The following is a 21,702-nucleotide window of genomic DNA, read 5'->3' as shown; positions in this document are numbered from 1 at the left end:
TTTTTATTGATTTCAGAGAGGAAGGAAGAGGGAGAGATAGAAACATCAAAGATGAGAGAGAATCATTGATTGGCTGCCTCCTGCACACCCCTCACTGGGGATCGAGGCCGCAACCTGGGCATATGCCCTTGACTGTTATCAAACCTGGGACCCTTCAGTCCACAGGCTGACACTCTATCCACCGAGCCAAACCGATAAGGGCAGGAAAATACATTTTTAACTACTTTGTCTATATGGGTTTAAAATTAGATCCTTATTGTGTTATCTTGGCTTATTTGGGAACCCCTTGATTCTAAATTTTGGTTTTAATAATGAAGTTATCAAAACAAAAAGAACAACCAGAACTATTTTACTTTGGGTGCAGATATAACAGCTGGCCTGCAGACTATACCCTTTAGTATGTGCTTACAGTTGGCTGACATAGTAGCTATTTTTTTTTAAATTTATTTTTATTGAACTTATTGGGGTGACATTGGTTGATAAAATTATTTAGGTTTCAGGTGTACAATTCTACATCATCTGTGTATTGTATGGTGTGTTCACCACCCAAAGTCAAAGTCTCCTTCCTTCACCATTTATCCCTATTTTACCTTTACTACCACCTTCCCCTCTCCCCTTTCCCTCTGGTAACCACCACACTGTTCCCTGTTTTTCTTTTTCTCTTTTTGCTATTCCTTCACCTTTTTCACCCAGCCCCCCAAGTCCCCTCCCTCTGACAGCTGTCAGTCTATTCTCTTCTTTATTCTGTACTGCGATGGCTAGAATTGAACCACTTTAGTTTGTTCTCAGCTTCATTTCTCTATCCTCAGAAGCCTTCCATTTAGTAACGTCTGACCTGAACTAGGTTGAAATTGGAGCAAACGACAGATTGTGATTTTTGTGAAGGAATCCTACCCACTACTCTGATTATTTTTTAAAGTTCTGGGTAGTCCCTCAACTTTCACAATGTCAACTACTGTTTTTGACTTTTCAAAAGGCTCTATCTTGTGAGAAAGAGCAAGTTGGTTGATAGAGATATTTTCTCACTCTTTAAGGCACAGGGCACTGCCCACTGTGCAGACCTGACTTATTAGCCAGAACACAATGTTCAGGGTGCTCTGAAGGGGGTCCCTCAGGGTGATCCCTCAGTGTGACTCATATCTTCCCATCTGTCGTTTGGCTCTACTGCCTACCACTAAGGATTAGAATGTATAAATGTTGAATCACTATGTTGTACACTTAAAACTAATATAATATTGAATGTCAACTATACTTTAATTTTTTAAAAAAGAATGCAATGCCATGTTAGACAAAGGGAGAAACTGTATCAAAAAAGAGAGTTTAGACTGTTGTTAAGTCAGGGAAGATAAGGTCTGAAAACCTCAGGCACACATAGATCCTTGATCATGATAGTAAATGCTCTTTAGGCAGTCTGACCAAGGCCAAAGCTACATTGGAGCAGCAGAGGAGTTAGAGGAGTGATTAAGAAGTGGAGATAAGTTACAGATTACCTTTCTAAGAGGTTTGGCTATGAAAGGGAAGCGATGAAAGAAGACAAGAATCTAGGGAGGTTTCTACCTGCTGTCATTGTTTTTAATATAGAAGAGACTTCAACACAGTAAATGCTAGGAATGATAGAGGTGGTGAGTTTGAATATTTATGAGGGAGAAGAAACAATAATGAAGTTTCCTGAGAAGGTAAAAGTATATTGACACCAAACAAATTAATAAAAACCTATATGTCAACTTAACAAAAGAAAGATAAACAACCCAGTCAAAAAATGGGCAATGGACCTATATAGATACTTTCCAAAAGAGGACATAAGGAAGACCACGAGACATATGAAAACATGCTCCAAGACACTAATCATCCGAGAGATGCAAATCAAACCGACAACATGGTACCATCTCACACCTGTCAGAATGGCTATCATCAACAAATCAACAAATGACAAGTGCTGGAGAGGATGTGGAGAAAAAGGAACTCTCATGCACTGCTGGTGGGAATGCAGACTGGTGCAGCCACTGTGTAGAACAGTATGGAGTTTCCTCAAAAAACTACAAATGGAACTCCCATTTGACCCAGTGATCCCACTTCTAGGAATAGATCCTAAGAAACTAGAAACACCAATCAGAAAGGATATATGCACCTCTATGTTCATAGCAGCACAATTTACCATAGCTAAGATTTGGAAACAGCCTAAGTGCCCATCAGCAGATGAGTTGATTAAAAAACCGTGGTACATCTACACAATGGAATACTACGCTGCAGTAAAAAAGAAGGAATTCTTACCATTTGCAACAGCATGGATGGAACTGGAGAGCATTATGCTAAGCAAAATAAGCCAGTCAGAGAAAGATGAATATCACATGATCTCACTCATTTGTGGAATATAATGAAAAACATAAACTTATACACAAAAACAGATCCAGAGACTGAGAAGCATTGATCAGACCATCAAACCTCAGGGGGAAGGTAGGGGAGGGCAGGGGTAATGGGGAGAGATCAACCAAAGGACTTGTATGCATGCATATAAGCCTAACCAATGTACTCAGACAACAGGGGGGTGAGGGCATGAGTGGGATGGAAGGGGGGCAATGGAAGTATAAGGACACATATGTAATACCTTAATCAATAAAGAAAAAAATAACTAAAAAAATAAAATTTAAAAAAAACACACCCTATATGTGCCCAGCTGGTGTGGCTCAGTGGTTGAGCATTGACTTATGAACCAGAAAGTCATGATTTGATCACCAGTCAGGGCACATGCCTGGCTTGCAGGCTTGGTCTCCAGTAGGGAGTGTGCAGGAAGCACCAATCAATAAAATTCTCTCTCATCATTGATATTTCTATCCTTCTCTCCCTCTCTCTTCCTCTCTCTGAAATGAATTTAAAAAGTTAAAAAACCGCCGAAACCGGTTTGGCTCAGAGGATGGAGCGTCGGCCTGCGGACTGAGGGGTCCCGGGTTCGATTCCGGTCAAGGGCATGTGCCTGGGTTGCGGGCATATCCCCAGTGGGAGATGTGCAGGAGGCAGCTGATCGATGTTTCTCTCTCATCGATGTTTCTGGCTCACTGTCTCTCTCCCTTCCTCTCTGTGAAGAATCAATAAAATATATTTAAAAAAAAAAAAAAAGTAAGTTAAAAAACCTATATGAGACCCCCTCATAAAAGATTATCAAGCTCTGGCTCTTTCTCCTATGATGACGACCCAATATCCTCTTCAAAATAATTTTCTAATATGACTCATTTTGTTTGTATTAAGTCATTTGATTATCTCTTATTTATCATTTTTGGGTCTGAAAAACCTACTAAAAACATGAGGTAGGTTAATGAATACTTTAAAGTTATTTGGCAAGCTATTTAAAAGAATACAAGTGATGCAAATAAGAGAATGAAAAATCATGTTAGAAATGACACAGATTTAATTACATATAATTCATTGTAAAAGAAGAGGCTATATTTTCTAAAATATTGAATAAATATATAAATCCAAATATCAGAAATTTCCTGGGCAAATTATGCATATTACCAAGAGTATATAGTGGGCATTCAATAAAATGACATTTCTAAATTAATTATGCATGTAAATATACATCAATTAAGGTGTGAGTCTTATGTTTGCTACTATATATTTTCAATTATGAATTAAGGGCAAGAATCATCATCTGCCCATGAATATACTTCAATAATTTAAACTATCTCACCAAGCTGTAGTCTACCTTCCAGTTTGCAAAGGAATGGCTCCATAGAGCTTTCATGTGTTTATAATTAGTGCACTGTAACCCAACACTTAATTTGTGTAACATTGCTCAGTGGAGCATAGAACCCTACTATTCTAGCATAATCATAGAAACACTCTTAAAAAAGTTAAGAGTTAAAAAAAAAGTGAAGAGAACCTAGTAAAAGTGTGCCAAAATAATTTCAAATTGTTGTATACTAACATTTATGAAACTTATAGTAAGGTATGTCTTTAAACACATAAATAAAGTGTAGATAGCAATATTGGTATATGCAGGGGTGAGCCAAAGTAGGTTTAAAGTTGTTCATATGAAAAAGACATGCAGATTATGATTATAATACAAATATAAACTCTGTGTTTTGTGATCTCACAACTGTAAACCTACTTTTGCCCACACCTGTATATGCACTGGCCTATATCCATGTTTATGAGTTCTTCTGAAAAAAAAAAAAAAATGGTGAGGGGGAATGACTATTGGGCTTTTTGTGGTAAAATGTAGTACATGACATAACATTTGCCATTTTAATGATTTTTAAGTATACAGTTCAGTGGCATTAATTACAGTCATATTGTTGTGCAACTATCACCATCACCCATCTCCAGAGCTTTTTCCACAGCAAACAAAACTCTGCAGCCTTGGAGCACTACTCTCCTTCCCAAGTGCCAAGCCCTGGCGACGTCTAGCCTACTTTCTATCACTAAGAACTGGATTCTTTCACATACTTCATGTAAGTGGAATCACACAAAATGTCCCCTTTTGTGTCTGGTTTATTTCACTGAGCATAATGTCTTCAGGGTTCATCCATGTTGTATCAGAATTTCCTTTTTAGGTCTGAATAATATTCTGTTGTAGGTATACACCATATTTTGTTTCTCCATTCATTTCCTGTTGGGCACTTTGATTGTTTCCACTTTTTAGCTATTGTGAATAATGCTGCTATGAACATCGGTGTACAAATATCAGACAAAGTCCCCACTTTGAATCTTTTTGGGTAATACTCAGAAGTGGAATTGCTAGATCATATGATAATTCTGTTTATATATTTTTAAGAAATCACCATCTATTTTCTACAGTGGCTGTACCATTTTACATTCTCACCAGCAGCACACAGGGTTCTAATTTCTCCACATCAAACTATTGGTTTTTTTTAAGGATAATAATATAAATTAAAATTTTATAAAATTTCTGTTCATATTTCTTTTCATTTTTTCATCCATTTTTCACTTGATTTTACCACTGAAATAAAAACCACAGGATTTCTGATGCAAGACTTAGACTGGTTAGAAACTTTAATTCCAAGAAGTCTACTGCAAAGGTAGAAACAGAGAACATTAAAAGTTATTAAAGTTAATTCACAGAATAGTTATAAGGAATGGGGTCAAAGGCAGAGTTTCCTCCCTAAAATTGTTTTTTAAAAATATATTCTTATTGATATCAGAGAGGAAAGGAGAAGAAGAGAAAAACATAAATGATGATAGAGGATCATTGATTGGTTGCCTCCTGCACACCCCACACTGGAGATTGAGCCCACAACCTGGGCATGTGCCCTGAAAGGGAATCAAACCATGACCTCCTGGTTCATAGGTCAACACTCAACTAAAATCTTAATGTCAAACTACATTCCTTAGAATGTGATGACAAAATCAACTTACAACAAGAAGCTGAGAACAAGGACAAAAGCAAGCTCTGCTAACAGCAAACTGAAGGGAAATATGCACAAATGAAGAAGGAAGGAGTTTAACCTTTCAGATGGAGATAGGATTAAAGGTAATGTGCACCTCCATATTCTGTGGCTTCCTAATAAAAAGGTAATCAAGAATTTAGGATTATTTTTTCTGACACTTTCTTCAGACTGTTGTATAAAATGAATGATGATAATTTGATTTAAAATATTATAAGCATTTAAGTAAAACAAAGAAATGTTTAAGGAATTGAAATTAAGTAAAATATTCAATATTTGAAACAGGCTAGAATTAGAATCATTATTTTAGAATTAAAAATAATAATCTAACAAAAAAGTAAATGACAAGATTCATAAAACAACTTCTTTAATTAACACAAAAAAATACAACTTCTCAGATTCATTACAATATGCCTATTATGTCTCTGTATAAAATATTGATGAAAACATTAAAATCCTAATGTTCCTAAAGTTATTTAATACCATATTATAAAAAAGAATATTAGATATATATTTAATGACTTCATGTGAAAATATATTCACCTAAAGAATAACAATAATTTCACTTTACAAAAGACATAATATAAATGTAAGGAAACAAATTGGCATTTTTGTGATACATTCAAATTTGTTATGAGAGATTAAGGTAATGTAGTTGAATTTCATCAAAATTAATTAAACTGGAATTTCAGAATTACCGTCTGGATATGAAGGAATACTGTAACCATCTTTCAAAGTCATTTAAGATTATCCGTATAGTACTTTGATTAGTTTAGCTACTACATGTACGTTGAGACTATTTCCAAGTAGTCGATAACGCTGTTTCACTGTTATATTCTCAGGAAATCCTAGAAATGAGAGAGAACAATTTGTAATACAATCATTTGTAATAATAACTTCAGAGATAAAAGGATATATACTTCAGTAAGAGCACAGTGGTCATTTACATAAATAAGTCCCTAAGGTCTCTACGAAGTTCAATTAACAAATGAGAATTTAGAGATTTAGAGCTAAAAACAGTATGTAAGAGTACCTTGTGTACACAATGTGACGTTGTCATATCACATTACATATCATACTACGTGCTGTGCACACACACATATACATATAACATCCACAGTACTCCTAGATATTTGTATATTAGTGTACTTTAGAAAAATCAGTAGCTACCATTATTTCACAGTGTTTTATTTAATAACAGGTTTTTGAAGATACAAATCACATTCTATAAAAGTCACCCTTTTAAAATGTACAATTCAGTGGTTTTTAGTATAGTCACAAGTTTTGCATACATCTCCATTATAATTCTAGAGCATTTTGTTGTTGTTAATCTTCACCTGAGGATATTTTTTTCCATTGATTTTTAGAAAGAGTGGAAAGCAGGGAGGGGGAGAGAGAGAAAGATATGGCGGGGGGGGGAGGGCAGGGGGGGGAGAAAAACATTGATGTGAGAGAGACACATAGATTAGTTGCCTCCGACATGAGTCTCAGCCAGGGCTGGGGGTTGAACCTGCAACCTAGGTGCATGCCCTTGACTGGAAATGAACCCTTGACCTTTCCATGCATGGGCAGATGCTCTAACCACTGAGAACATTGGCCATGGCAATTCCAGAACATTTTAATCATCTGAAAAAGAAAGCCAACCCATAGCTAACATTATACTAAATGGTGAAAAGCTGAAAATTTTCTTCTAAGATCAAGAACAAGACAAGAATGTCCATTCTCACCACTTTTAGTCTACATAGTATTGGAAGTTCTCATCAGAACTGTTATACAAGAAAAAGAAATAAAAGGCATCCAAATTGGAAAGGAAGAAGTAACACAATCACTATTTGTAGATGATGTGACATTGTATGCAAAAACCCTAACTACTAAACCAAAAATGGTTAGAATAAACAAATTCAGTAAAGTTGCAGATACAAAATTAACTTACAAAAATCTGTTGTGTTGCTATACACTAATAATGAACTATCAGAAGGAGAAATTAAGAAAACAATCCAATTTATACTAGTAACTGCATCAAAAAGAATATAATACTTAGGAAGAAATTCAACCAAGGATGTGAAAGAGCTGTATGCTAAAAACTATGACACACTGATGAAAGAAATTGAAGAAGACAGAAATAAATGTAAAGATATCATGTACCCATGGATTAGAAGAACTAACATTATTAAAATGTCCATATTACTTAAAGCAATCTACAGATTCAATGCAATACCTAATATAATCCCCATGACTATTTTCACAGAAATAGAACATATAGTCCTAAAATTTATTTGGAATCACAAAAGACCCAAATAGTAAAAACAATTTTGAGAAAGAAGAAGAAAGCTGGAAGCATCACACTCCCTTATTTCAAACTATATTAGAAACATAAAGTAATCAAAACAGCATGGTATTGGTATAAAAACAGAGTTATTGATCAATGGAACAGAATAGAGCACCCAGAAATAAACCCATGGATATATGGCCAATTAATTTATGACAAAGGAGGCAAGAATATAAAATGGGGAAAGGATATTTTTTCAATTACCAGTGTTGGAAAATTTGGATAGTCACATACAAAAGAATGAAAATAGACTATCTTACATTGTACACAAAAATTAACTCAAAATTGTCTTTAATCTTGAACATAGACTTGAAACCATCAAACTCCTAGAAGAAAACATAGGTGGTAAGGTCTTGTAGATGATATTTTTGTATATAACTCCAAAAGCAAAGGCAAAAATAAACAAGTAAGACTAAAACTAAAAAGCTTCTACACAGAAAAAAAACAATCATCAACAAAACAAAAAGCCAGCTCTGGCTGGTTGTGCAGTGGTTAGAGCATTGGCCTGTAGACCTCAGTTGCTGGCTTGATCCCTGGCCAAGGTTGGGGTGTGTGCAGGAGGCAACCAGTTAATGTGTCTCTCTCACATGGATCTCTCTCTCTCTCTCTCTCTCTCTCTCTCTCTCTCTCTCTCTTGTTCTCTCTCTGTCTCTCTCTCTCTCTCTATCTCTCTCTTTCTCTTCCACTCCCGCCCTCCCTTTTTCCCTTCCTTCCCCTTCTCTCCCTTCCACTCTCTCTAAAAATCAATGAAAAAATATACTTGGGTGTTGATTTAAAAAAAAAACCAACCTACTGAATGGGAGAAAATATTAAATACTTGTAAATTAGATATCTGATAAAGGGTTAATATCCAAAATATATAAAGAACTCATATAACTCAATAGCAAAAAACAAAACAAAATAAAAAAACCAAGCAATTCAATTAAAAATTAGCAGAGGAATAGACATTTTTCCAAAGAAGACATACAAACAGTCAATAGTCTCATAAAAACAAGCCTAACATCACTAAGCATCAGGGAAATAAAAATCAACACTACAATGAGATATTACTCCACACCTGTAAGAATGGCTATCATTAAAAAGACAAGTACTATACAGTGTTGGCAAGGATATACACTGTTGATGGGACTACAAACTGGTTAAGCCACTGTGGAAAATATATGGAAGCTTCTCAAAAAATTAAAAAATAGAACTACCATATGATTCAGTAATTTCACTTCTGGGTATTTACCCAATAAAAACAAAAACACTAATTAGAAAAGATATACACACTTAAGTACCCACTACATCATTATTTACTGTAACCAAGGTATGGAAATAACCTAAGTGTCCATCAATAAATGAATAGAAAAGAAAATGTCGTATATACAGTATATACAACAGAATACTATGAGCCATAAAAAAAATGACATCTCACCATTTGCGACAACATGGACGGAGATGGCATTATGCTAAGTGAGGTCAGAGAGAGAAAGACCGTATGATCTTACTCATATGTGGAATCTAAAAAGTAAATCAAGCAAGAAAACCAACAAAAAAGCTCATAGACACTGAGAACAGATAGGCGGTGATGGAGGGGGGCAAAATGAGTGAAGAGGATCAAAAGGTACAAAATTCCAGCTATAAAATAAATAAGTTATGAAGATGTAATATACAGCATGATGACTATCCTATCTAATAATAGAGAAACATGGTAATTAACTGTAACTTCGCTACCCTTCCCATTGGCTAATCAGCAAGATATGCAAATTAACTGCCAACCAAGATGGCAGCCGGCAGCCAGGCAGCTGAAGCGAACAGGAGGCGTGCTTGCTCCAGTGAAGGAGGAAGCCGAAGTTCCCCACCTGCCGCTGCCAGTCTCTGAGCTGCAACTCTAAGAAACAATGTTTCAATTATAGAAGCTAAACAAACCCCAGAAACCTGCTTTCAGCTGGCTGGCCTCGGAGCTGGAGTTGAAACAGTGTTTCAATTATAGAAGCCAAACAAACCCAGATACCTGCTTTCAGCAGCCGAGGTCTCAGAGCTGGAGCCGAGCCTCAGAGCTAAAGCCGGCTCTCAGTTCCAGTGACAGCCATAGAAGGTAAATGAATCCCAGAATAAAAAAAGAAAAAAAGGAGAGGTTGGGAGCTTCAGTCACCCGCCAGCCTGAAAACAGCCCTCAGCCCCTCACCCAGACTGGCCAGGCACCCCAGTGGAGACCCCCACCTGATCCAGGACACCCTTCAGGGCAAACCAGCAGGCCCCTACCCGTGCACCAGGCTCTATCCTATATAGTAAAAGGGTAATATGCCTCCCAGCACCGGGATCAGCTGAGCAGTGAGGCCTCACTGCCCTGATGTCAAGCGGAGCCGCGAGGCCTCCCAGCACTGGGATCAGTGGAGCCGCGAGGCCTCCTGGCCCCTGAAGCAGCCTGACAGGGGGCAGCACCCAAACCCCCTGATCGCCCTGTGGCTCTGTGTGTGACAGGGGGCGGGGCCACAACCCCCTGATCCGCCCTGCTCTGTGTGTGACAGGAGGCAGTGCCCCAACTCCCCTATCGGCCCTACTCTGTGCGTGACAGGGGGTAGCTCCCCAACTCCCTGATCGGCCCTGCTCTGTGCGTGACAGGGGGCAGCACCCCAACCCCCTGATGGGCCCTGCTCTGTGTGTGACAGGGGGCAGCGCCCCAACACCCTGATTGGCCCTGCTCTGTGTGTGACAGGGGGTGGCATCGCAACCTCCCCATCGACCCTGCCTTGAGTGTGACAGGGTGCGGCACCCCAACCCCCCAATCGGCCCTACCCTGAGCGTGACTGGGGGTGGCATCGCAACCTCCCGATCCGCCCTGCTCTGTGCATGACAGGGGGTGGCACCCCAATTCCCCAATCGGCCCTGCTCTGAGCCCGACCAGGGGCTGCCGGGTGGGCACCTAGATATTGGGCCTGCCCTCTGCTACCCGGGAGCGGGCCTAAGCCAACAGGTCGTTATCTCCCGTTGGGTCCCAGTCTGTGAGAGGGCACAAGTGGGGCTGAGGGACACTCCCCTGCCAGTGCACAAATTTTTGTGCACCGGGCCTCTAGTCCTATATAATAAAGACGTGATATGCAAATTAACCCTCATGCCTTCACAAGATGGCTGAGGTCGGCAGGGGGTTAGTGAGAGACGATCAACCGACTAAACAAGCAGGCTGTGTGGGGCAACCAGGCCAGCAGGGGGGTTAGTGAGGGACGACCAAATGACTGAACAAGCAGGCTGCGTGGGGTGACCAGGCTGGTGGGGGGGCCGTGAGGGGCGACCAAGCCAGCAGGGGGGGCAGTTGGGGGTGACCAGGTTGGCGGGGCGGGGAAGTAGGGGGCAACCGGGCCAGCAGAGGGGGGCAGTTGGGGGCGACCAGGCCAGCAGGGGGTTACTTGGGGATGATTAGGCTGGCAAGGGGGGCAATAAGGGGTGACTAGGCCGGCGGGGGGTGGGGGGACAGTTAGGGGCAATCAGGCCAGCACACGGAGGCAGTGAGGGGCGATCAGGCCGGGGTGGGGGGGGGGGAGAGCAGTTAGGGGCAACCAGGCAGGCAGGCAGGCAGGTGAGCAATTAGGAGCCAGTGGTCCAGGATTGTGAGAGGGATGTCCGGGATCAGGCCTAAATCAGCAGTCAGACATCCCCCGAGGGGTCCCAGATTGGAGAGGGTGCAGGCTGGGCTGAGGGAACGCCCCCACCCTCATGCATGAATTTCGTGCACCAGGCCTTTAGTAGTTAATAATACTGTATTCCATATTTGAAAGCTGCTAAGAGGGTATATCTTAAAAGTCATCATCACACAAAAAAAATTGTAACTATGTATGGTGAAAGATGTTAACTAGACTTATTGTTAACTAATTGTGTTGACCATTTCACAACGTATACGAATATCCAATCACTGCTGTACACCTGAAACTGACATAATATTATATGTCAATTACACCTCAACTTTTTTAAAAGCTAGTACCCATTAGTGGTCACTTACCATTTCCCTTCCCTGCCCCTCAACCAGTAATCTACGTTCTGTTTCTGTGGATTCGCCAGTTCTGAACATCTATATAATAAAAGCTTAAGCGACCGTTACAGCGGAACAACCAGAATGACTGGTTGCTATGATGCACACTGACCACCAGGGGGGCAGACGCTCAACGCAGAAGCTGTTCCTGGTGGTCAGTGCGCTCCCAGAGGGGGAGCGCTGATCAGCCAGAAGCCGGGCTCATGGCTGGCGAGCACAGCGGCAGTGGCAGGAGCCTCTCTCACTTCAGCGGCAGCACTAAGGAGCAACAAGCCAAGCAGTAAGGAGCAGCAAGCAGGCGGGCGGTAAGGAGCGAGGGGTCCCAGACTGCGAGAAGGCACAGGCGGCACGGGCTTCTAGTTTCATATAAAAGGAACCATACAATATGCTGCTTTTGTGTCTGGCTTCTTTCACTAAGCATAATGTTTTCCAGGCTCACTTACGTTCCAGAATGTAACAATACTTCATTCCTCTTCTACAGCGAAGTACATTCTATTGTATGGATATACTACATTTTATTTATCCATTCATTCATTGATAGAAGTTTGGGGTTTTTTTCTACTTTTTAATTATTATGAATAAACCTGTTATGAACATTAAGTATACGTTTTTGCATGGACATTTATTTTTCATTCTCTGGGACACCTGCAGGGGTAAAATTGCTGGGTCACACAAAAACTCTACATGCAACATCTGAGAAACTGTCAGATTGTTTTTCCAAAGCGGCTGTGTCATTTGATATTCCCATCAGCAATATACACGTTATCTGCTTTCTCCACATCTTTTTCGGCACTGTTCCTGGCTTTTTTTGTGAAATGGTATCTACTGTAGTTTTGATTTACATTTCCCTCATAACTAATGATGTTGAACATCTTTTCATGTGCTTATTGGCCATTTGTCTATCTTCTTCAGAGAAATGTCTATACAAATCCTTTGCCCATTTTAAAATTCGATTATTTTTCTTTTTATAGTTGAGTTGTAAGAGTTCTTTATATATATTTTGGGTACAAGTTCCTCACAGCTGTTTTTTTTAATATTGTGCTTCCAAAAATTAACTTTCTCATAGTGAACTTGTATTTGTTACATTCTTTTTTAAAACAAAATGGCGCACAAGAGACTACATATGCTGGAACAAAGCCTTGTGAGTATCAACATAAAAGATTATATATGCCTCAGAGTGTAGAGCATGTTAGTTACAATGTTAGAAATTCACAGTCAGTATCCTTTGGCATAGCAATTATATAAAAGAGAAGCAAGGAGATAATAAAATGAAGGAAGGCAGGGTGGGGAGTAGAGGTTAGAGATTAACCACAGAACTTATATGCATATATGCATAGCCCATGGTGAAGGCCTGGGAGGTGCCAGTGTGGAGTGGAGTGGGTCCATGGAAAACAGAAAAAAAAGAAAAGAAAAGAAAGGGGACATCTATAATACTTTCAACAATAAAGATAATTTTTTAAAAAATTATACAAAAAATCAATAGAAAATACTTAAAAAAAAAAGAATAGCAGCATTTCATACACTTGTGAGAACGAAAAGGTAGAGCTGATTAGGATAAAGTTGCTTCATCAACACTTGACATTATATTTACTACAATAAAATAACAGTGATTGCCATTGTAAAACTATATTTGCGATTTACTATGCAATTGCATAGTAAAACTATATTTGCAATATAATAACAAAATTGCTATTATAAAGATAGTATGTCTTAGGCAAGCATATTAGTCATCTGAAAAATTAGTAAGTTCAAAGTATCCAGAGGTACAAATATACCTACAGACTTTTAAAATATTGTAAAGACGATCTTTTGCAATATAAATTTGAAAACAAGTCAGATTTATAAAAATTTTATATGTCTGTATATTTTGTATCTAAATATAGATATTAAAATCTAAGCTAGCTCCTGGAAAGATTACATAATTTTTTAAAAGATGTCTTTTAAAAAAACTTAGATACATTAAAAATAATAATAATCCTCATAGACAAATAAAAAAAAAAGAACAGAATTAATGAGGTCAAGTTCGCAGCTTTCCTTTAGTAAGTATAGATGAGTGTTCCTCTCTTCCAAAGACTGCTGTCTCACAAATGCATGCCACCAGTCACAAAGGGAACCAGGACAAGTGTATGGAAAAGTCAATGAACATCCATCATTGCCAGTGGACGGGCAGCTCACACAGTGCCCATTTTGGACTGGAGTCAATGTCAAAAGCGCATGGGAAGGACAGTTCTGTCAGAGTGCTGCTCAGTGAGGACATCAGGGCAAGTCTGACCATACACACAGATCACATATTTGAAAAAAGGCTAACCAATGGAAAAAGCTTTTTTGTGTGTACTATACATATATTTTCAGAGAGCTATGAAAAACTCTAATTTTATCCATCTAAAATTTTTAAATAATGAGAAAAAATCTTTACAAAGTAAAGGCTATAAAAACAAATAAATGTTTATGATTTACAAAATAAAGGCTGACACTTACATTTTATATTATGTGTCAGGGTGTAAACATTTTACATATACTAACTTACTTGTCACAACAACCCTTTGAATTTGGTGCTGCAATTATTACCATTTTACAGATGTGTAAACTAAGGCAGAGAGTGGTTAGGTAGACCGAGGATTCAGACTCAGCCAGTCTGAATCTGGGGTACATGCTTAGTTTCAATACTATGAAACTGATGAGTACTATTTGAAAAAGAACTCAAATAAAACTTAGGAATTACCTGTTATTACATAGTAAATCTCTTTTCTCCCTTTAGTACTGCTGAAAATACCTTTGATTGTTCATTGTAAAAAAGAAAAAATAACAACAAGGAGAGCAGACTGAGAATTAAATTCTTGAGTTTAACTCTCAGCTCTTTGTTTGTTTTATGATGCTCTCTCTCATTTTGTGACATAAACTAGACCCAAAAAAGTCTGTTTTTCTTAAATAACACTCCCCAGGATATCTGTGACTGAATGAGCTCACCAAGAAAAAGGGAGACTACAAAACAAACCTGGTTGCTGTGACTATGCTCAGAGAATCTATTACCAAGAGGGTAGTCAGATTGTATTAGCAGTTTGTTATCTGCACAAAAGAATGTGCTCTAAAACTTCATCTGTAAATCCATTATTTAGAATTTAAAACATGATCTATTTAGCCCATTATGCGCTTCAAGAACAGCACTGCATTACTCTTACAATAGCATTGGATTTAGCAATTTGGCTTTTCTGCCTTCAAACTTCAGAGTTATCAAAAACACATGCCCTCCTGGTGTAGCCCTGGAAGCACGTTAAGGAGGCCTGTCTTTCCCCTTCTCGTGAGCCAGGTACTGGGAGCACAGCCACCCCAGCCTAAGACACGCCATCCATACAGGGGAGAGCACAGGTGCCCAGGAAAAGGGACCAGGAAGAGACAGGGCAGCTCTAAGAAGGAAAGGCAATGTGTCCCCATCTCTTAATAGCAACAGCCCCTGGAATTCCTGGACTGGGAAAAGAGTTAGGACTTTGTCTTTCTCTACAGCTGCATCTGTCTTAGTTTTGTTCCTGGGATTCCCTGCGTCAGATCCCCTCATTTTCATAGGTTCTGGCACCTGTGTCCTGAGTCACCCTTTCTTTCCATTAGGACAGCTCCTTCCTAGACTGCTTCTCCACCTTCTCTTTTCTCCACTTACACATTATAGGAAAGGACAAAAACGCATGAGTGATAAGAACGCATCTTCGAGGAGAATAAATCCCTCACACAAAAATAATAAATAAGTTCCTCAATCTCCTTTTAATTTCTTCATAAAAAAGACAATTCTAGGCATTTTTTCACACAATCTAATGTTTGGTTATTATTAAAACAGGACCTCTGGGAGAAAGAAAATAAGCTGGAGAAAGATATTATCAACATCCATCCATGAAGGAGGCGGGAAATTGCTGATTTGGCCCCTTGTCCCTGAAAATCACTCAGGACCGTAACTGGAGTGAAGGAGGAGGGACACAAGATTGAAGGGGCTGGTCTGAGGCAGGTATAAATGAATGTGAAAGGTGAGGAAAGAAAAATTTCAGTAATTGCGCAATCAGGAAAGAAATGAGGTTTCTTACATCCATCTGTCTAAGCAAAGATTTCTTCATAAAATACACATATGATTCCCTAATGCATTTTTGGGATCTTTAATAAACAAAAGCTGAGGTCTGCGTGTACCCCACATACCAAACTCTGGAGGAAATCCAAGAAGATTTGCGATTTCTTTAGGAGTGAAATATCGAAGTTTAAGCATTAACAATTTTGTTATCTTTTCTTCCTGTGACAAATTGGTAAGAGATTTGTAGATATCCTCAATCTGTAAGAAAAGCCCCAAGGTAACTGATGAAGTAGACGGCAATCAGATTTGTTAAGATAAGATCACCTTTTGTGAGACAGCTTAAAAAAAACGATGGAATGTCTGCTGTAACACATGACAGCCCAGGGCAAAATGTCTCTTCAATAAACTACATATTTGGCTCATCAATGGCAATATAAACTTTGAAAATGGACAAAACCTTAATGTTCAACAGATCAGGATACTTGCAATGTATCTGTCATTTTTGATTCCTCAAAAATTAAGTAAGAATATAAATAATAAAAGACAATATAACAAAAAATAGAGGGAAATATAAAAAAAACTTGATCAATGAGGTCAATTTTACAATGTTTAACAGATACATCATTAAAATGTTTACTGTTTATTATCAATTTCATAACATTTTCTTAAAACAATAAAATATATTTAATAAATATGATTTCTCAAATACAGACATTCAGTTGCCTCTGATAGGATGTTAAATAGGCAGATCTTATTAATAATGAGTTTAAATCATTATAAAAGAAGATAATGTGATTTCATTTCAAACTTATCCAAAAGTATAAAACTTGCAAAATATCAAGCTTACATTCAACCATGATACTATAAAGAGTTTAAAATTGAAATATTAATAAAATGTTTTGCTAAAACATAGACTTCTCTCCTTAAAAGTCATAGTATGTGCTCCAAAAGAAATCCCCATTTTAAGATATTTGCACATAATTTTAGAGAAATTAACTGTTGCACACTGCATGTCAACTTACTCTTTATAGAATAAAAAATACAGAAGGCAAGAATAAAAACATAAAATATTCTTTTTATATAAACTTATGCAGCAAGAAAATTTTCTATAGTAAAGATTACTATATATGAATATAAATATGAATAATATATATCCATTTCCAATAGAACATGTAAAATTATTTTGACATTCTCAAATTTTAAGTATTAAAAATAATTTTATTTAAAATAATTTTCAAATAATTAAGTTCTAAAGCATGCATAGTACCTGCACATCCTCTGCAGTCTGTAACACAGATCCTGTCCCTTCTATGTACCTCCCATAACTGAAAAATTAACACAAATATTATCTAATGTATTTGTTAATGCAAAATTTCTTAAATATTTCCTGAATAAATTAATCAATCTACATAATTCTATCCTTCTGCAATATTCTGGATATCATCACATAAATAGGCTTAATGATTTAATAATAACTGGGTGAGGGGTATAAGGTCATTTTATTTAAGCTTCTCAGACACTAAATTTGGAAGTTTTTTGAGTTGTGTAAATACTATTTTGAATTATGTATTATCAATTGCCATTTCTTTGTACTGTCATTTTTAAAATGTTCATCACTTGTAAGTATGAACTTGTTCCAATTTTATATCTAAAAACTATTCCATACTTATATCCCTTCTACTTTAAACCAAATGTTAGGCAGGTAAAAATAAATTGCTGCTCTTTTTTTTATAATGCCAGACCATCATTTCTTCTCATGAACACAAGGTCCCACTCTCCAGTATCATGACAAACATGCGCCGACTCAATATGCATCTGCCTCTGACTGTAACACAGTACATTTTTCCTCTTTCCGTACAACAATGAGAATACTACAAGGTATTAGTAATATTTCTTCCCCTAAGATCATTGCCAAGCTGGTTGTTCAACATATTATCAGTATTATTTTTCCTAATAGATCAATTTAAAGTATAAATTAAAGAAAGGAGGCAGCTGATCAATGTTTCTCTCTCATCGATGTTTCTAACTCTCTATCTCTCTCCCTTCTTCTCTGTAAAAAATCAATAAAATATATAAAAAAATAAATAAAGTAAATAAATTAAAGAAAGTCACAGCAGGGACAAATTGTTATCAAATTGTTTTCTCACATATTATATATGTATATTTGTATTATCCACACTAAAATGGACTTTTACAGTAAGGCTTCTTTTATACCATCTTTATAGCTACAAAAAAATGCAAAGCTGTTTTTTATTATAAAATTGATGTCTTGTTTTATTAGAATCCTAAAAAGAACCTATTAGACTTGGAAAAAGACAACAGCTGAGTGAAGTCTTTTAAGGTAATGAAAAGCAATAAACCTGTTCTCCTGGAAGTACAGGGGCAAAGTATGATAAAATCAGAATGAATCTGGTATGATTATATCATGAACATAGTGTCTTGTGCAAGATAGGTAGCTAGTAAGTAAAAAGAGAAGACTACATATCAAATGAAGTTGAATGGAATTAACAAAGCTAAATCAGGGATCTTTCACATTTTCTGGAAAGACCTAAATTTTCCCTTCTGTCTAGGTTTTAAAATATTGGTGTGAAAACATATTAACATTCAAGAAATAACCCAAAGGTAACCAGTAAAAGAAATGATGCTATACCCATACCACGAGAATAGAAAAGTTCTTTATGTACTTATATGCAATAATACCCAATTTATATTGTGCAAAAAAAAAAGGGGGGCACATACATAAAAATAGATATAATATGTTACCACTTCTTAAAGGAGGGGTTAAAATACAGATGTGTATTTAAATGCACCTTCACACATAATACCTCTGGAAGATGAGACAGTAAATTGAAACCACTGGTTACACGTAGTGAGGAAAACTGGATGGCCAAGACAGAGTAGAAGGGAGTCTTAAAATCTTAGTGCCTTTTGTAATTTGAACTAGGAGAATTTATTCTTATTTAAAAAACGGAATAAAATTTAAAATATACTCTAACATGAGCTAGATGATTCAATTTTGTATTTTGATACTAAAATTTAATTTCTTCTTATATATTGATCATGAGAGAAGACATAAACTTTTGAGGTCTGATGTGGCATAAAATGAAAGGTGCTAAAAAATTAGTAATTTACCCTGTACAGAAACCATGTTTTACGCTCCCATGGAAGTCACCAGACAAATGGCATCATCTTTTATGAGCACTTTTATGGGTTGTGTATATAAGGTTCTGCCAGAAGGACTTTTCACTCATGTATTCTACTGGAACATGAAAGCAGGCAATTAAGGGTGGGAAAAAAAAACACATTCTAGCAGAAACATTTTATAAAATGCTCCTTTTTTTGAGAAGAACTAAAAGAGACAACAGGTATAAAAAAAAACTGGTTATTTTGGATATATCATGAATAGTCTCTCTTTAAAACCTACCCTTTTGTAAAGCACATGGATCTTCTGCAAGTGGGCTTAACAATGTCTAACAAAAGAGCATATCGCAGCAATGACTTTGGTGGTAAAAAGTACTGATTCATGTCAATATCATCTTCAAGAAAATCTTTTAGCATTTGCACAGAGAGGTCACTGTCCTGGTGATGTTTCCGCTCAATTTCTTCTGCAGTTTCAAGCTTAAAAAGAATGGCTTCTTTCCTTGAACACTGTCTGCTGCTATCAAAGCAAATATTTGGTTCAATTTTCTTTCCTTCAATTTTATTTACTGCATCTATTGCATGTTGTTGAGGATGTTCAGATTCCATTTTGGGAAACTCCATCAGCACCTGGCATTAAACAAAAATATACACATTGTCCAAAGCTTTATTAAAAATAAAAGAAATTAATAATGTCCAGTCAACATTATGCAAAAATTATTTTAGCCTTTATAAAGTTGTCATTTGAAAGATAAAAAGTGTGGTTTATTTGTACTTATACGAGTTATTACAAGTTATTCTTCATATAGCTATAGTATCATCTGACTGCAGATTATTTATTTCAAGGAATTGCTGCTTTGTGTATTTATTAATAAAAAAATTCAACAAAGTAACAGGAAATATGTTGACTAAATGTAGAGCATCATATCTGTGAAAAAAGTTTAGAAGCAACATTAACATTTCTACAAAATGCACTTTGGATTCAAGTTTGCCATCCCCTTCATCAAAGAAGAAAAACTGGAACATACCCAAGATCTAAAGGAAAACTAGTAATTAAAAAAAGAAAAGCATTTTTCACTCTGAAAGGGTATTTCTACTCCTGAGTCTCATAGGAAAAACTTGTTCCTGCAAAACATGTAACCATGTATAATGTCCTATTTTGTACAAAAAAAAAGGTTCCAGGAATTTTTAATGAAGTCTTTGTTAAAATGCTTTGTACATTCTTTTTGGAATTGCCCACTATGGGAAGGGAGATGTATTGGTACTGTATTGCAGGGGATTAAAATGACACTATTGACCCACTGTAGGACATGACTTTTAGGTTCTCACCTGTGATAGTTATGAAGAGCTTCACTGAACCACTGAAACTCTATTATTCAGACCAATTGCTGAGAGAAGGATGTTTAACTACTTGCACAATTAGATAGAACTATCTATAGCAACTGAGCATTTTATTGTAGTTTGTAGTACTCATTACTACATTTAATCAATTAAAGCTAAATAGCACTGACTTCAATGAAAACGGAACCAACGGATTTTGTTGAGAGAAAAAGAGGGTAACTGCACTAATGGTAATTTTTTAAACTTTTAACTCATTTTTTTTTCTAATGATGAAAGAAAATTTTTGTTTTGTTTAAGCCGCAGTGGTTCTCAACCTGTGGGTTGCGAACAATGAAAATACATCCTGCATATCAGATGTTTACATTATGATTCATAACAGTAGCAAAATTACAGTTATGAAGTAGCAACAAAAATAATTTTATGGTTGGGGGTCACCACAACATGAGGAACTGTATTAAAGGGTCGCGGCATTAAGAAGGTTGAGAACCACTGGTTTAAGGCAATAAATGTGGCACCAGGAGAAAAAAAAGCCTAGTAGTGGTCAGCAAACTCATTAGTCAACAGAGCCAAATATCAACAGTACAACGATTGAAATTTCTTTTGAGAGCCCAATTTTTTAAACTTAAACTATATAGGTAGGTACATTGTTATTAACTTAATTAGGGTACTCCGAAGGCTTAGGAAGAGCCACACTCAGGGGGCCAAAGAGCCGCATGTGGCTCACGAGCCGCAGTTTGCCGACCACGGGCTAGGCCCAGGGGATAGACCTATGCATGGTCTATATTACAGCCTCAATAACATACATAGAAGCCTCTACAACGTAGTTCTTAAAATAAATGAGCAGATTCAATATATTTAATATATATATATATATATATATATAATAATGATGATGATAACAACAACCATAACAATACCTGACCAGGGGCTTGAAAAGGTAATGACTCTGACTGAAGCTTTGCAATAAGGAAATACCGTAGTCTTGAATTTGGAATGCCAAGCTGGAAATAAAAGAGATCTCTATCAACTGTTAGCACCTAGTAAAGAGCCTCATACAGGTATACATTTAGCCTGGTCCATAAAAAATTCTGTTACTGAGTTGTGGAAGACTACTTTGCACAAACCCTTAAACCCTTTAAACTGTTGCTTTGTACCTTTATTTTGAATTAAATAAAGATTGAATCTGATAAATCATATGTCTATGAGTCACTTTAATTTTATATTTTCCAGGTAAGAAGTTATATAGACATTTTTACATTCATTATTGATAATATAGTAACTATAAAATATAGTTATTCTTGGGTATTTATTACCTCATTTTATTTAAAAAAAGGATTCACTACATTTTAAAGTTAAAAGGCAATAAATATTAAAATTAGAGATCAGATACATTGCCAATTTTCACAGTGGGACATCTAATTTTGTTTATTGGTGT

General features: G+C 36.9%; 1 protein-coding gene across 31 annotated transcripts in view; it reads right to left on the bottom strand.

Moving 5' to 3' along the window:
• Nucleotides 1-5,752: 5,752 nt before the first annotated feature.
• TRDMT1 (tRNA aspartic acid methyltransferase 1) overlaps nt 5,753-21,702 on the bottom strand; it is a 77,252-nt gene continuing 61,302 nt past the window's right edge. For 30 of the 31 annotated variants that reach the window (XM_036345959.1, XM_036346048.1, XM_036345968.1 and 27 more), the window contains 5 exons: nt 21,185-21,268; nt 19,213-19,556; nt 17,056-17,113; nt 15,917-16,046; nt 5,753-6,250 (listed from right to left, as the gene is read on the bottom strand). In XM_036345959.1, coding sequence (XP_036201852.1) covers nt 6,150-6,250; nt 15,917-16,046; nt 17,056-17,113; nt 19,213-19,556; nt 21,185-21,268 — 717 coding nt within the window. In that variant the 3' untranslated portion in view covers nt 5,753-6,149. The remainder of the gene's footprint in view (nt 6,251-15,916; nt 16,047-17,055; nt 17,114-19,212; nt 19,557-21,184; nt 21,269-21,702) is intronic. The other variant, XM_036346164.1, reaches the window with a different exon arrangement.

Source organism: Myotis myotis, unplaced genomic scaffold (assembly GCF_014108235.1).
Source record: "Myotis myotis isolate mMyoMyo1 unplaced genomic scaffold, mMyoMyo1.p scaffold_m19_p_1, whole genome shotgun sequence".
In the NCBI taxonomy this organism is placed as follows: Eukaryota; Metazoa; Chordata; class Mammalia; order Chiroptera; family Vespertilionidae; genus Myotis; species Myotis myotis.
The sequence above is the reverse complement of the archived record's forward strand: the minus strand, read 5'-3'. Positions and strand labels throughout refer to the sequence as shown.